Consider the following 16,946-nt stretch of genomic DNA (forward strand, 5'->3'; position numbering starts at 1 on the left):
TCATCACTCGTTTCAATATCAGAAAAAATAATCACACTCCTGCGCTCGTCAACACCTGTAGTCTGTAGGCCCACTAGCACTGCGATATTTGCTCCACAACACACGTGCATTAATAGTGCCCCTATTGAATGACCAAACCAACGTGCGTATAACTTCACGCACAGAATTTCCATCATCAATACCGCTGAACCATCTGACCAAACACCATCCCCCTCGCCATTTGACATTCTGACACCTATTACATGACTGCAGCAAAATTTCTGAAATAACCACACGCACACAAAAAACCAAGCCCACCATCTGCAACACTGCTCTTGAATATGACCACTGACCTCCTTTCAGACCCTTTCTCAATGAACAAAACCAACAGTCATGCCATTGCACCCACACCACTTTGCTGAGGTCTGCTAAAACATGCCCATGCAAGTGCCATTATATGCCCCCATGATAGATAGAAAGATTCTATAAAATTGTAAAGAAAGAGAGAGAGAGAGAGAGACAGAAGTTTCATGTCCATACCTGGAAATGCAGGGGGAGGTTTAATTCATTCTGAGTATGCTCAAATAGTAAAATTAAATGTAAATGGATCTGCTTCAGACGGAGCCATCACAAACTGATCCGTCTCCATTGACTTCTATTGTTAGTTCAGACGGATCCGCTTGGCTCCGCATCGCCAGGCAAGCTGCAAGCAGCGTTTTGGTGTCCGCCTCCAGAGTGGAATGTTAGGCGGAGCGGAGCCAAACTGATGCATTCTGAGCGGATCCTTATCCATTCAGAATGCGTTTGGGATGAACGGATCCGTTCAGGGCCGCTTGTGAGAGCCCTCAAACGGATCTCACAAGCGGAACCAGAAATGCCAGTGTGAAAGTAGCCCAAGACAATCGCTAAAATTATTTTAAAAAATGTGACTCGGACTATGAAGACACTAAAATATATATTTTTTTTTTTTTTCAAAAATGCTATTATTGTGTAAAAAATAAATAAGAAAAAGTATACATATTGGGTATTGCCACTTCTGTAACACCCTGCTATATAAAAATATCACATGACCTAACCCCACAGGTGAACGCTGTAAAAGGAAATAATTAAAAACTGTTCTATAACTAACAATTTTTTTTGGTCACCTTGCCCCATAAAGTGTAATAATGAATGATCAAAAAAAATCATATTTGCCCTAAAATGGTACCAATAAAACCGTTAACTCTTCCTGCAAAAAACAAGCTCCCGCAAAAGACAATCGGCAGAAAAAAAATAAAATATATATATATATATATATATATATATATATATATATATATATATTATATATTATATATATTTTGAAAGAAACAGGACTGCACTCCAGATAAAAGTGAAAAATCAGTGGAGCTTTATTCACCCATAACTTTGGCAACTTTGCGACGTTTCGGCTCACAAGAGCCTTCTTCCAGCCTTAGCTCCACTGATTTTTCACTTTTATCTGGAGTGCAGTCCTGTCTCTTTCAAACCGTATCGTTGGGGTATTGCCGCTGCCCTTGTGGATTTTGCACCCGACTCCTGGTGGTGCTCCCGCTGGATTTTCTTCAATATATATATATATATATATATATATATATATATATATATATATATATATATATATATATATATATAGCGTTCAGAAAATGGAGACACAAATAAATATTTTATTTATTTAAAAATACTTTATGTAAAGCTAAAACAAAGTAGACATATTTGATATAATCTGTAACGACCTGCTCTATAAAAATGGTACATTATCTAACCTGTCAGATGGACATTGTAAAAAAACAAAAAACAGTTCCAAAACTGCAATTTTTTGGTTACCTTGCCTCACAAAAATGTACCGTATTTTTCGCCCTATAAGATGCACTTTTTTCCCCCCAAAAGTGAGGGGAAAATAGCAGTGCGTCTTATGGGGAGAATGCTGCATTTTCAATGATACACCCGCCGCGCAGGGACCGTGCAGTGACTGTATTCTGCTACACGAGCCCCGCTCACTGTATAATCGTATCTGTAATAGTTAATTGTTATGTATATAATCGGGTAATCAGCGCCTGTATACTTACAACTACAAGCGCTCGGTAGGAGGGAGGAGGCAGGCCGGGAGGACGGGCGCTGGCAGCGTGAGTCACCATGTCACGCGCCGCCCACTTTACGAATGAAGCAGGCGGCGTGGGCACATGACGTAGTGACTCACGCTGCCAGCGCCCGTCCTCCCGGCCTGCCTCCTCCCTCCTCTCTGCTACCGAGCGCTTGTAGTTGTAAGTAATACAGGCGCTGATTACCCGATTATATACATAACAATTCACTATTACAGATACGATAATATATAGTGAGCGGGGCCCGTGTAGTAGAATACAGTCACTGCACGGGCCCCGCTGTCATTATAAAAGCAGATGCGACCCCCACCCCCTGTATTGAGGGTCATTCACTACAGGGACACTGTTATGGAGGGGATCTGTGGATGACACATAGCATAAGATGCTATATATGTGTCATCCACAGATCCCCCCCCCCCCATAACTGTCATACACAGATCCCCAATAAGAGCCACCCACAGATCCCCCATGTGCGTCACCCACAGATCCCCCATGTGCGTCACCCACAGATCCCCCATGTGCGTCACCCACAGATCCCCCATGTGCGTCACCCACAGATCCCCCATGTGCGTCACCCACAGATCCCCCATGTGCGTCACCCACAGATCCCCCATGTGCGTCACCCACAGATCCCCCATGTGCGTCACCCACAGATCCCCCATGTGCGTCACCCACAGATCCCCCATGTGCGTCACCCACAGATCCCCCATGTGCGTCACCCACAGATCCCCCATGTGCGTCACCCACAGATCCCCCATGTGCGTCACCCACAGATCCCCCATAACAGTGCGTCACCCACAGACCACAATTAGTTCAAAACCCACCAAAAGCACACCTTTTGGTTAAAAATATTTTTTTTCTTATTTTCCTCCTCAAAAACCTAGGTGCTTCTTATAGGGCGAAAAATACGGTAATATAGAGCGCTTAAAAATTATATGTATCCCAAAATAGTACCAATAAAACTGTCAACTTATCCCGTAGTCTCCAAAATGGGGTCACATTTTGGGAGTTTCTACTGTGTGGGTGCATCAGGGGGGCTTCAAATGGGACATGGTGTCTAAAAACCAATTCAGCAAAATCTGACTTCCAAAAACCATACAGCGCTCCTTTTCTTCTGTGCCCTGCCGTGTACCCTTACATCAGTTTACAACCACATATGGGGTGTTTCTGTAAACTGCAGAATCAGGGTAATAAATATTGAGTTTTGTTTGGGTGTTAGCCCTCTGTGTTAAAATTGGATTAAAATCAAAAATTTGCCAGAAAAGTGAAATTTTGAAATTTGATCTCCATTTTACTTTCATTCTTGTGAGACACCTAAAGGGTTAACAGAATTAGTAAAAATCAGTTTTGAGTAACTAGAGGGGTGTAGTAGGGTCATTTATGGGTGGTTTCTACTATGTAAGCCCCACAACGTGACTTCAGACCTGAACTGGTACTTTAAAAAGTGGGTTTTGGAAATTTTCTTTTTAATTCCTTTTAAACTTCTAAGCCTTCTAACGTCCTAAAAAAATAAAATGATATTTACAAAATGATGCTAACATAAAGTAGACATATGGGGAATGTTATGTAATAAATATTTTACAAGGTGTCACTTTGTTTTAAAAAAAAATTGACGTTTTGAAAATTGCAAATTTTTCCAAATTTTTTTGTAAATTTGGGATTTTTTCATAAATGAAGGTGAAATATATTGACTCAAAATTTTGACTGTCATGAAGTACTTTGTGTCACGAGAAAACAATCTAACAATGGCTTGGATAGTAAAAGTGTTCCAAAGTTATTACCACATAAAGTGACACATGTCAGATTTGCAAAAAAATGGCCTGGGCAGGAGGGTGAAAACTGGCCCAGGATAGAAGGGGTTAAGTAGGAATTAACTAGTAACTGATATGTTTATTACTAGTATCCTTCGATATTCGCTCCTTCTATTAGAAATTGATTACGGTAAAGCAGAAGCTAGAAAACAAAAATCAGGGATCCGATTCACACACATATATAAAATCAGTTGTTTGTTTCTGATCCATTGTTTCCAGGTTCCTTTAGCGACTTCATTGCAGGCATGCCTTCCCTTCCTCCTCTCTTCACTGAACTTGTAAACACCAAAGATGGTAATGTCAACATTTTCATAAATCAGTGTATAAAGAGCCATGGTTACACTCCAAAAGATGTGCAATGTGTCCAGGAAATCTTTTCCGCTATTAAAGCCAGTTCATATTTGGGCATAAAAGTGTCGGATCTTGGAGAAAGATTTAGCAAATATGAAGATGTAGAAAATGGAAGGACAAAATCATTACAGCAATACATGCAGGTAAGCCACAAGCAAGTGATTAAAGACTGGTGTGTTCCATAACTTACAATGAGGGTAGAGGAGATTTTTTTTTTGTGTGTGTATGTCTTGTATGTCCACATTAGGGCTCTTTCACACTTGCGTTGTCCGGATCCGGCGTGTACTCCATTTGCCGGAATTAGACGCCGGATCCGTAACACCGCAAGTGAACTGAAAGCATTTGAAGACTGATCTGTCTTCAAAATGCGTTCAGTGTTACTATGGCAGCCAGGACTCTATTAAAGTCCTGGTTACCATAGTAGTAGTGGGGAGTGGGGGAGCAGTATACTTACCGTCCGTGCGGCTCCCGGGGCGCTCCAGAATGACGTCAGAGCGCCCCATGCGCATGGATGACGTCATCCATGCGCTTGGGGCGCCCTGACGTCACTCTGGAGCGCCCCGGGAGCCGCACGGACGGTAAGTATACTGCTCCCCCGCTCCCCACTACACTTTACCATGGCAAACAGGACTTTAGCGTCCTGGCAGCCATGGTAACCATTCAGAAAAAGCTAAACGTTGGATCCGGTAATGCGCCGAAACGACGTTTAGCTTAAGGCCGGATCCGGATTAATGCCTTTCAATGGGCATTAATTCCGGATCCGGCCTTGCGGCAAGTGTTCAGGATTTTTCGGCCGGAACAAAAAGCGCAGCATGCTGCGGTATTTTCTCCGGCCAAAAAACGTTCCGGTCCTGAACTGAAGACATCCTGATGCATCCTGAACGGATTTCTCTCCATTCAGAATGCATTGGGATAATCCTGATCAGGATTTTTCCGGCATAGAGCCCCGACGACGGAACTCTATGCCGGAAAAGAACAACGCAAGTGTGAAAGAGCCCTTAGTCGTCATTTTTTATTAATTTTTTTGTTTGTTTTCTTTGTTTGTTTTTGTTTTTTTGTTTTTGTTTTTTGCTTTTTATTCAAATAAGTCCAGAAATATGTGATGTCCATTCAGAGCTCCATTATTCTTGTTTCAAAGCTCCTAATTTCACAAGTTTCTGACAGATAGGAAGTTTTGGTCAGTGGGTGTCTGCGTGCTGAGAACCCCTCTGATCACTAAAGGGATAGAAGTGTTTAACTGAGCAAAGTGTCCCTTTATTTTACTCTGATAGGCTATCTGGACAAGACGTATAAAGATTCAAATAAAGTCCATTGTCTGAATACATAAAACACACTCGCTCTGCTTTTTAAGTAGCCAAACAGCAACAATGGGGGACGACAGTGCTGAGCAGCAGTATTTGTCCAGCCAAATCCTGGCATATTTGCCAGGTAGCGTCCGGATCTCTGCTAGACTGGATTATAGTCAATTTGCCCGGCAACGTCGGATCCGGAGACCTCCAGCACCGTGTTTTCAGTTTTGATAAATGGTGGTATTTGGGGAAAGTGATATGATAGCAATATATATGTTGGTTGGGATACATTTTTATTAGTGGCACATACCCTTTTTAAAGGTGGGCATTCACTTTAAAATGGCAGTGTGAACATATCTGGATAAAAAGGGGTGGGTGACCCAAGTGGGCATATTAACGGGGCATTTCCTTTTAACCTCATGTTTAAATCATTAGTTGTTAAACTTTTCCATTTCATTGTTTGGGTGGTAACCAGTTCATGGCTTCTTTTGGAGAGAGTCCTTATTGTTCAATATGCCTAGTAGTGAGAGATGGTATATACGTAACTGGCTAGGTACATAGCTTTGCCATTCAGAAGTCTTGGATAGGTGGGTAACTACCCATGGGGAAGCTGTAATGGTTCCATATTGGTTATTACCCCGCCATTCCTGGAACACTGACAGTACAGACCAAAAGTTTGGACACACCTTCTTATTCAAAGAGTTTTCTTTATTTTCAGGACTATGAAAATTGTAGATTCACACTGAAGGCATCAAAACTATGAATTAACACATGGGGAATTATATACATAACAAACAAGTGTGAAACAACTGAAAATATGTCATATTCTAGGTTCTTCAAAGTAGCCACCTTTTGCTTTGATTACTGCTTTGCACACTCTTGGCATTCTCTTGATGAGCTTCAAGAGGTAGTCCCCTGAAATGGTTTTCACTTCACAGGTGTGCCCTGTCAGGTTTAATAAGTGGGATTTCTTGCCTTATAAATGGGGTTGGGACCATCAGTTGCATTGAGGAGAAGTCAGGTGGATACACAGCTGATAGTCCTACTGAATAGACTGTTAGAATTTGTATTATGGCAAGAAAAAAGCAGCTAAGTAAAGAAAAACGAGTGGCCATCATCACTTTAAGAAATGAAGGTCAGTCAGTCAGCCGAAAAATTGGGAAAACTTTGAAACTAAGGGCTATTTGACCATGAAGGAGAGTGATTGGGTGCTGCGCCAGATGACCTGGCCTCCACAGTCACCGGACCTGAACCCAATCGAGATGGTTTGGGGTGAGCTGGACCGCAGAGTGAAGGCAAAAGGGCCAACAAGTGCTAAGCATCTCGGGGAACTCCTTCAAGACTGTTGGAAGACCATTTCAAGTGACTACCTCTTGAAGCTCATCAAGAGAATGCCAAGAGTGTGCAAAGCAGTAATCAAAGCAAAAGGTGGCTACTTTGAAGAACCTAGAATATGACATATTTTCAGTTGTTTCACACTTGTTTGTTATGTATATAATTCCACATGTGTTAATTCATAGTTTTGATGCCTTCATAGTCGTGAAAATAAAGAAAACTTTTTGAATGAGAAGGTGTGTCCAAACTTTTGGTCTGTACTGTATATTGAAAAAAAATGGTCTAACTTTGGTTTCCACAAAATTTGTCAAGTTTATCAATCTCTTCTACATGCTGTAGGTTCATGTATGATTTTACTAATGATGTGTTCACTAATGTGTGCTCCCTTAGGATCTTAAAACATACAAACTAGTGCTACAAGTTGGAGGAGTCTTTGTTAGACTAGTAGCCACAGGTCACGCTGATCCCTGGGTTCTGCATTCATACAGTGTGAAAGAACAAGACCGAGCACTTTTAGGTAAAGACACTGATTGCTCAGAGCTGGCACAGCAAGACTCAGAAGAACAGGTGGATAGTGATAAAAGTGTTAATGAACCACCAAGAAAGAAGGCACTGTTAGAGATTGTGGACTCTGAGAACTCAAATGATGCAGAAAAGACGGTGGTTCCTGTAGGACCAATAGTTTCTGACAGTGAAAGCTTTACTACGAAAATGGATACAGGTATGAAAATAGAATTTTAACAAAACATACTGTCTGTGGGTTAATGGAGAATATTTAATGTGAGACCAGTGGACTGCCATTGTCATTCAGATATGCATTTATATAGATGATTCCTCAGCAATTTAGTCAATGTCTCTTCATTTGTCCCTCCTATGATGCTATAGAGCAGTAAAGATCATGGACACCTACCCTTTTTCTGTTGTAGTGTTGGTGTACCTCCTTCACATATCTGGATGTCCTGCTACTTCTGACATAAGCTGCATAGTTCTGTTCCTGGCTATGTCTGCTCTCCGCTTACCTTTTCTCAGCGTTAGAGGTAGCAGTAGGGAGATGAAGGGGGTTGTTCCTTATAGATCCAGAGTGTGGAGCATCCAAGACTTCAGATATTGCAGATAGAACAAGTTGTACAGTATGAGAGTGTGACAGGAAGAGCACTAACAGCAGACTGTGCAGGGGGGAGGGAGGGGGAAATTGCATAAAATCCCTCAACATCAGTATATATCACCACAGAGTTCTTCCATTGGCTGTAAAAGGGGAAAGCAGTACAGAAATGACTGAGTTGGTACACAAGAGCTAGTGACGATTGCTGTCTGCACCGGCTCTTGTGTATCAGCCCAAAGTAATTTCTGTACTGTTTTCCCCTTTTATAGCCCATAGAAGATCTCTTCTCTGTAGTGATCCCAGACACACAGACGTCAAATGCAACATGTATTTTTGGGAGATACACATCCACACAAGTGTTCCTTTCAGATCAATCCTTTATTATCTGGTTAAAGGGGTTCTCTCTTTTCATCCTTCTTTATCTGCCCAGACTTCCCCTTACACTGCATGTTTTTGTCCCAGCGGTGTGTATATGCAGAAGTTCCTATTTTCATCTGCTTTTTGTTGGGTTTTCTAACCAAGCCCAGCCTGCTTTGCTCTATAATGTCTCACAGTGCCTAGCTGACATGGAGTAGGGTGCATAACTACTACATAAAAGTGTGCAGGCAGATCAAGCCATGAGAAATAGTACAGTCTGGACGAAAGTTTTGAGACCGTGAAACCAAAATTTGTGTCAAACTCAAGATTGTTCTGAAGAATGATCAATAGTTATTAATTGCTGTGAAAATTACCTTAATCACAATGACCTTATTTCCACTGTATTACAGCCCTATCGCAAAATGACCTGCTAAAGCATCTTCTCATCTAAAGGAGTGGGCTCATGCACAATTTGCCTAAGACCAATGTCATAATAAAGAATGGTATCAAAACATCCTCCAACTTCTTCCAATGATCCAGGAGCACTGCTTTTTGCCACATTATAGAACACCAAGTCAGGCTACATACTAGGGATCGACCGATTATCGGTTTTACCGATATTATCGCCTGATATTCAGTATTTTGACCGTTATCGGTATCAGCATCTATTTTGCCGATATTCCGATAAGGTATGGGGAACACAGATCGCGCTGCTGACGGCGCTCTCCGCGTTCCCTCAGTAGCACAGGGGAGAAGGAAGCAGTGTCTCCCTCCCCCCTGTGATACTGCTGCCGCTGCAGCCAGTGAGAGGGAGGAGGACAAGAGAAGGGGAGGGGTTATGGCCACTGCGCCACCAATGAAGAGAAATCTCTCATTCATTCATATACAGGAGGCGGGAGCTGGCTGCAGAATCACATAGCCGGCTCCCGACCTCTATGACAAGTAGCTGCGATCTGCAGTAGTTAACCCCTCAGGTGCCGCGGATCGCATCTACCGCGCATAGAGGTCGGGAGCCGGCTATGTGATTCAGCAGCCAGCTCCCGCCTCCTGTATATAAATGAATGAGAGATTTCTCTTCATTGGTGGCGCAGTGCGCCCCCCCAAGCCCTCCAGTATTAATCATTGGTGGCCCCCCACCCCAGTATTAAAAACATTGGTGGCGCAGTGCGCCGCCCCCCCCCCCCCAAGTATTAATCATCGGTGGCAGTGGCCACAGGGTCCCCTCTCCCCTGCTCCTCCGACTGAAGCCCCAGCAGTGTAATCCTGGGGCTCCGATCGGTTACCATGGCAGCCAGGACGCTACTGAAGCCCTGGCTGCCATGATAAGCTCTATGCTGCTGTGTGCACAAAGCACAGAGCAGCAGGGACAGTGTGAGCTCCTATTCACCCTGATAGAGATCTATCAGGGTGAATAGGACAAGGGTTCTAGTCCCTAAGGGGGCTAAAAGTTATAAAAATAAACACCAAAATATTAAGTATAAATGAAAAATAAAGATTTACAAAAAAAAAACTACACGTTAACAATAAACATATTAATTTTCAGCAGATTTGTGTAGGAATTTTTATTTATTTATCAGCCTGAAAATTCACAAATTATCGGTGTCGATCCCTACTACATACACGAACGTTGTTTGTTTTCGTGTCTGTTTCATTTTTTGCTGTCCGCATCAGTATGTCTGTTCCGTAGCCCTGCAAAAAGAAAAATAGAACATGTCCTATTCTTGTCCATTTTAGGCATTGTTACAATGGATCCGCAAAAAAAAACAGATGGCATACGGATGTCATCCATTTTGTTTGCGGACTGCAAAACACATACGGTTCGTGTGCATGTAGCCTCACATGGAAAAAATGATAACTAAGTGACTTGGGGAACAAAACATTAAAATTTTGGGTCCATGGCCAGGAAACTCCCCAGATCTCAATCCCATTGAGAACCTGTAGTCAATACACAAAGCGGGTGGACAAACAAAAACACAGAAATTGTGATAATCGCCGAGCACTGATTAGGGGAGAATGTGTTATGATCAGTCAGGCTTTGGCGCAGAAGCTGATATCCAGCATGCCTGAGCAAAAAAAAGGAAGTGTCACTCCACACTGGAAATATTGAGTCTTTCTATAAACTTGATGTATTTGTCAATAAAAGTTAAAAACTTATGAAAAGCCTATACTTGTACTTCAGTATACCACAAAAACATCTGACAAAAAAAGATGTAAAAACACTTAAAGGGGTTTTACCATCTCAGACAATGAGGGCATATCGCTAGGATATGCCCCCATTGTCTGATAGGTTCGTGTCCCACCTCTGGGACCTGCACCTACAATGAGAACGGAGCAGGGAAATGAACGAAGGGCGCACTGCGCAGCCGTCCTCCATTCATTTCTATAGGGCCGCCGAAAATAGCAGACAGCTGGCTCGGCTATTTCCGTCTGCTCCATAAAAATGAATGGGAGCAGGGGCCGCACGTGCGCGATGTGCTCCCATTCACTTATATGGGAGTAGCACTTGGTGGTGGACGGACCCCAGGAAATACGGGGTCTTCCAGCCACAGCTCTCCCCTCTCCGTTCTCGTTGTAGGTGCGGGTCCTAGAGGTGGGACCCGCACCCATCAGACATTGGGCGTATATCCTAGCGATATGCCCCCATTGTATGTGATGGGAATACCCCTTTAAGCAGCAAAATCTGTGAAAACCAACATTTGTGTCAGTCTCAAAACTTTTTGGCTACAACTTGCTGGATTTAATTAGGAAACCCAACAGGTAGCTGATGAAAACAGAAAGTTCTGCTTGTAAACACCCATCTCAGATCAAATCATTTACATAGGCTATATGGCAAACTATTTAACAAGAAAAAAATCTTGGTAAAAAGTGCCCTCGTCTTATAGCCTGCAATCAGGGTAGTCCAACAGTGCCAGAACTCCCAGCCTGCTCCTTTTATTGATCCAGCAGAGTACTCGTACAACGCTTTGCCCTATCAGGGATTGGTCTGCATCTGTACGCTTCTTTCTGTTTGCCGACAGGAGAGTGTACAGCAAGCAGTCATGGAAATAACTATTAGCAATGCTGGGTTTGTTAGATATGTCAGCAGAGTAGCAGAGTTTTGTTTGTCAGGAGTTTATGGTGCAGGCTGTGTGTGGGTGTATATGTCAGCTGTACATGTAATGTGTTTATATAATGTGTATATTTAAGCTGTGTGTGTGTGTGTAATGTGTACTGCAGAGCTGTGCGCATGTATTAGTATAATGTGGTCATGAAGAGTAAAGAGAAAAAATAAAAAATCTGGCAGGACACTACAGAGCAAGGAGAGGAGACACATTGTCTTTGATACATTTACATTAATGAGGTGAACACATGCACCACTGCTGTTTGTCACAAATGGTCAGCAGATGACACACTCAGGTTAACAGGAGCAAAAACTATTAGACTCCTCCAATTTTCTGTTGTCTAAACCTGGATGTGTCTTAGTCAGATGTGTCTTTTAGACCAAAAAATATGGTATATGTGGCAAAAATATACATTGTTTGGAGTATTCTGAGCGGATAAAAAAAATTATGAACCCAGAGAATCCCTTTAAAGTAAAAAGTGTAAGTCTTATAGCAGATTACAGGCTCCCCCTTCCAGGGTTTATGTGGTCCTGTATTAGCCATTAATCTATTTCTGGTGAATTGGTGAAAATTTATAATAATTCTGGGACACCAGCTTCCCCCCCCCCCCACCCTTTCCCCAGCAAGTTGACAGCTTCTGCACTCATTTTTCATCATAACACATCAGTGGTGGCAGAGGAAAAAGAGGCGCTCATAGAGTAAGTACGTCAGGATGCCAATGTCTTCAAATTCCCCCTCACGTGGATGCCAACTGGCGGGAAAAGCGGTTCACAGGACAGAGCGCTGGACGGTTAGACCATGAAGGTCTTACACAGAACAGAAATCTGTTGGCGCACTGATACAGCCATTGGCCTCTCTGCACATCATTAGCTGCGAGTGGCCCCTCCAAAAGAACTGCATCAACAAGACTTGAAAAAGGAGCCGTGGAGCTGCAAAACACATTGTCCAACTGAAGTTGTAGCTTTTCATTAAGAAAATTTCTTCACCCACCCAAAGGTCATGTCACTGTGCCAACAGATGTCTGTTCTGGGTCAGACCTTCATGGTCTAACCATCCAGCGCTCTATCCTATAAATCTCATAGAACATAGAACTCCACCATTTGTCCCCCCAAAGTCTAGTCCAAATTTGCTTTAAGGTAGTACTCTGGGATTTACATACTAATGACCTATTCTCAGATCATCAATGTGAGATCAGCAGGGGTCCAACTCCTAGGACCCCCATGAATCAGCTGTACGAAGAAGCTGCAGCGCTGTTAGCGCATAGGCCTTTTTCTATGCCATGTGATGTAATGTTGCATAGGCACAGCTCGGTCCCATTCATGTGAATGGGGCTGAGCTGCAATACCAAGCACAGCCACTGTCCAATGTAAGATTAGTTCGCAGGAGTCTCCTCAAACAGCTGATCGTCAGGGGGGCTGGAAGTTCGGCCACCACAGGTCTCATTGATGACCTATCCTGAAGATCAATCAATATGTTAATCCCAGAGAAACTATTTTAATACTCTGTTATTACCTTCACCTTATGTAACAAATTGTCCTTTTCTGTAATATGCAAACGTAAAAGATTGAGTTGGGGCTAGTCCTTATGGACCTTGTGCATGATATGGCAAATCAGCCGTTTTAATATTTTCCTTTTGTATTTCCTTCAGGTGATTCTATGGGGATAAATGAGAAGTAAGTAACATATGTACAGGTAGAATTTCACAATGCAATATAATTATCAGTTGGCATTTGAAGCACAATTTCCATGCACACTTTGGTGGTAGACTGGTACATGTTCAATGCTTTCTGTCTCCCAGGGATTCAGACTGTTGCTTCCTTGGAAGACCATGGAGGATTGTGGATGGCAGCCTAAATAAACCAGTGTGCAAAGGAATGCTGGAGGCTGTTCTTTACCAAGTAATGACCAAGCCTGGGATCACCGAGCACAACCTGATACAACATTACAATGACGTGCTGCAGCCCGTCGTTATACTTGAGTTATTGCAGGTAATAATAAGAAAATGGTCCCATTCCCCGCCCCGCTCCCTTTTTATAAAAACTCCTCCCTGGGTGGGGGAAATTTACCAATCGTAATGCACCAGAATTAGGATGCCTTTACATAATCGGCATACCCTTTTAGGAGTCTCTTCAGTGAAAAATGTATGATTTTGCATGCAAGTTAGATCAGTTTTGTTCAGCGTTTTCAAATTTTTTGTCTTTTCGCCCTAATTGCATCTGGTTTGTCGTCTTTTATACACGTGAATTTATTTTTTATGAGACAGCATCTCTAAGCAATCAGAAGTAAAAAATGGACCAGTCATGAATGCCATCGGAGCGCTGTCAGTTTTCACTGACCTGTTGACTTTAATGGATCAGCAGTGACAAGTCCCACCAAGTGCACATTACCCAGTGACATGCCGCTTGGGGGTCACGTCACCGATGCAGCCAGTCACTGGGTACAGCGGCACACTTGACTCCCTGTTTACATGCGGGGCCGAGAGTGTAGCGAAGAAAGTGTTTGACCGTAGGTGCTGGAACTGAGTGGTGGGGAGCAGGTAAATATGAATGATCCACAGGTCTGGTGGGGAGGAGAGAGAATTTAAAAACTTAAGGAAAACTGGACAACCACTAAGTATTTTAGACACTTTTAGTGATTTGTCTGTCCAGGGGGTATGGCTTCAAAGAAGAGAGGAAGTGGCTTAGGTGCAAAATCATGTGCCAAAAATTTGGCACATTTTTTGTCATTGACTTAACCAACAGATAAGTGGTGCACAGTTAGACCAAACAGATGTGTCAGATTCACCAACGACCATCCGCCAGGATAAATCTGGTGCATTTTGAGACTGTTTATACTCTTACTTTTAGACAGTATTAATAAATCTGCCCCATGGCATTTTCCTGGCATTTTTTATTTTTTTTATTAAAACTATAATGTGCCCCAAATTAGGACCATCTGAATTAAGTCTTATGGATGGTTAGAGCAATTTCATGCAGCTTTTGACGCCTTCTGATTTTATAATTTTAGACAATTGACCATATTTGCACTATTTAACTAAGAGCTCTTTCACACTTGCGTTCTTTTCTTCCGGCATAGAGTTCCGTCGTCGGGGCTCTATGCCGGAAGAATCCTGATCAGTTTTATCCTAATGCATTCTGAATGGAGAGAAATCCGTTCAGGATGCATCAGGATGTCTTCAGTTCCGGACCGGAACGTTTTTTGGCCGGAGAAAATACCGCAGCATGCTGCGCTTTTTGCTCCGGTCAAAAATCCTGAACACTTGCCGCAAGGCCGGATCCGGAATTAATGCCCATTGAAAGGCATTGATCCGGATCTGGCCTTAAGCTAAACGTCGTTTCGGTGCATTGCCTGATCCAACGTTTAGCTTTTTCAGAGTGGTTACCATGGCTGCCGGGACACTAAAGTCCTGGCAGCCATGGTAAAGTGTAGTGGGGACCGGGGGAGCAGTATACTTACCGTCCGTGCGGCTCCCCGGGCGCTCCAGAGTGACGTCAGGGGGCCCCACGTGCATGGATGACGTGCCGCATGGATCACGTCATCCATGCGCATGGGGCGCTCTGACGTCACTCTGGAGCGCCCCGGGAGCCGCACGGACTGTAAGTATACTGCTCCCCCGCTCCCTACTACTACTATGGCAGCCAGGACTTTAATAGCGTCCTGGCTGCCATAGTAACACTGAACGCATTTTGAAGACGGATCCGTCTTCAAATGCTTTCAGTTCACTTGCGTTTTTCCGGATCCGGCGGCCAGCTCCGGCAAATGGAGTACACGCCGGATCCGGACAACGCAAGTGTGAAAGGGCCCTAATGGTTGTATTTGTTGTTATACTAGGTGCATTGCAGTCTATGCGGTTTTTAGTTATCCTGTATGCAATTATTTTTCTTTAGGTATTGGAACACATGGGCTGCATTAAAAAGTGTTACATTGAAAATCCAATCAAAGCGTCTCTCTTCTCAAAGTCTGGAATCCCACAACTCTTCAAAAGCGGCAAACTATCAGAGGATTTAACTGTGTTTTATGAACCTAGCATCGACTGTACGCTGAGACTGGGTGGGATCTTCCCTTCTGAAGTTAACTGGAATAAATGGGTTCTGTAAAGTTATTGCTCCGTCATTTGTATTTATTGTATAAGTCGTTCCTTATATGTGATGTTTTGTAATTAAAGCATTTAATTTTTATGCTGTTTTGTTCCTTTTACACAGCAGTATGGCAGAGATATCACAGTAAATCCTTATTCACACGTCAATGTTTTGGTCAGTGATTGGGAGCCAAAACCGGATTGGAGCCTACAAGGAGAGAAGGTATAAGGGAAAGATCTGCCCCTTACCTTTTTTAGAAGCTGCACCTCGTTTTTGGCTCAAAATCACTTGTGGAAATCTCTGACCGTGTGAGTAAGGCATAAGGGTGCATTCACACGACCATATGTATTTTGCAGTTCGAAAAAAATAAGAGTGACATCCATGTTGCATAAATTTATTTTTTCTTCTGCTGACCTATTTTAACAATGCCTATTTTTGTCTGCAAAAAGGTCAAGAATAGTACATTTTCTATCTTTGGAGGGCTTCTGAACAGGCGGCCCTGTTCGCACTAGTAAACTGTGCTGTATTTTTTGCAGCCCCATTGAAAGGAATAGGTCAGCAAAAAAATGTACAGGGTGGGCCATTTATTTGGATACACCTTTAATAAAATGGGAATGGTTGGTGATATTAACTTCCTGTTTGTGGCACATTAGTATATGTGAGGGGGGAAACTTTTCAAGATGGGTTTTAACGTAACTTTATTCTTTCATGAGTTATTTACAAGTTTCTGACCACTTAAAAAATGTGTTCAATGTGCTGCCCATTGTGTTGGATTGTCAATGCAACCCTCTTCTCCCACTCTTCACACACTGATAGCAACACCGCAGGAGAAATGCTAGCACAGGCTTCCAGTATCCATAGTTTCAGGTGCTGCACATCTCGTATCTTCATAGCATAGACAATTGCCTTCAGATGACCCCAAAGATAAGTCTAAGGGGGTCAGATCGGGAGACCTTGGGGGCCATTCAACTTGCCCACGACAACCAATCCACTTTCCAGGAAACTGTTCATCTAGCTGGCACGTTCCCTGAGTTTTTCCAGCAAGATGGTGCACCACCACATTATGGGTGTCAGGTCCGAGCATTCCTAGATGAACAGTTTCCTGGAAAGTGGATTGGTCGTCGTGGGCCAGTTGAATGGCCCCCAAGGTCTCCCGATCTGACCCCCTTAGACTTTTATCTTTGGGGTCATCTGAGTCTTTTGAACTTGACGGCAATGTGCGCCCTTTTGAGGAACAAGCCCAATGAAATAATCATTTATTCATCGTAAACGAGGCAAAGTGTTCAATTAATTGCAATTTTGTTTTAGGCCATTTTTGGCCATCTTTGCTTAGACCTATCACCATACTAGCCTCTTCACTCACATCCAAGAATGTAGAAATATCCAAAACCTGGGTGAGATCCAAAGTAAGGGACACTATAA

At 43.0% G+C, this 16,946-nt stretch overlaps 1 protein-coding gene across 1 annotated transcript in view; it reads left to right on the forward strand.

The window, feature by feature from the left end:
- Window positions 1–15,623, forward strand: part of GTF3C1 (general transcription factor IIIC subunit 1) — a 199,910-nt gene extending 184,287 nt beyond the window's left edge. Inside the window, 5 exon segments of the mRNA XM_040441684.1 lie at window positions 4,130–4,404; window positions 7,276–7,606; window positions 13,094–13,118; window positions 13,244–13,433; window positions 15,333–15,623. Of these exon segments, the coding sequence (XP_040297618.1) occupies window positions 4,130–4,404; window positions 7,276–7,606; window positions 13,094–13,118; window positions 13,244–13,433; window positions 15,333–15,542 (1,031 nt within the window). The 3' untranslated portion in view covers window positions 15,543–15,623.
- Window positions 15,624–16,946: the final 1,323 nt, after the last annotated feature.

This window comes from Bufo bufo, chromosome 7 (assembly GCF_905171765.1).
Source record: "Bufo bufo chromosome 7, aBufBuf1.1, whole genome shotgun sequence".
NCBI lineage: Eukaryota > Metazoa > Chordata > Amphibia > Anura > Bufonidae > Bufo > Bufo bufo.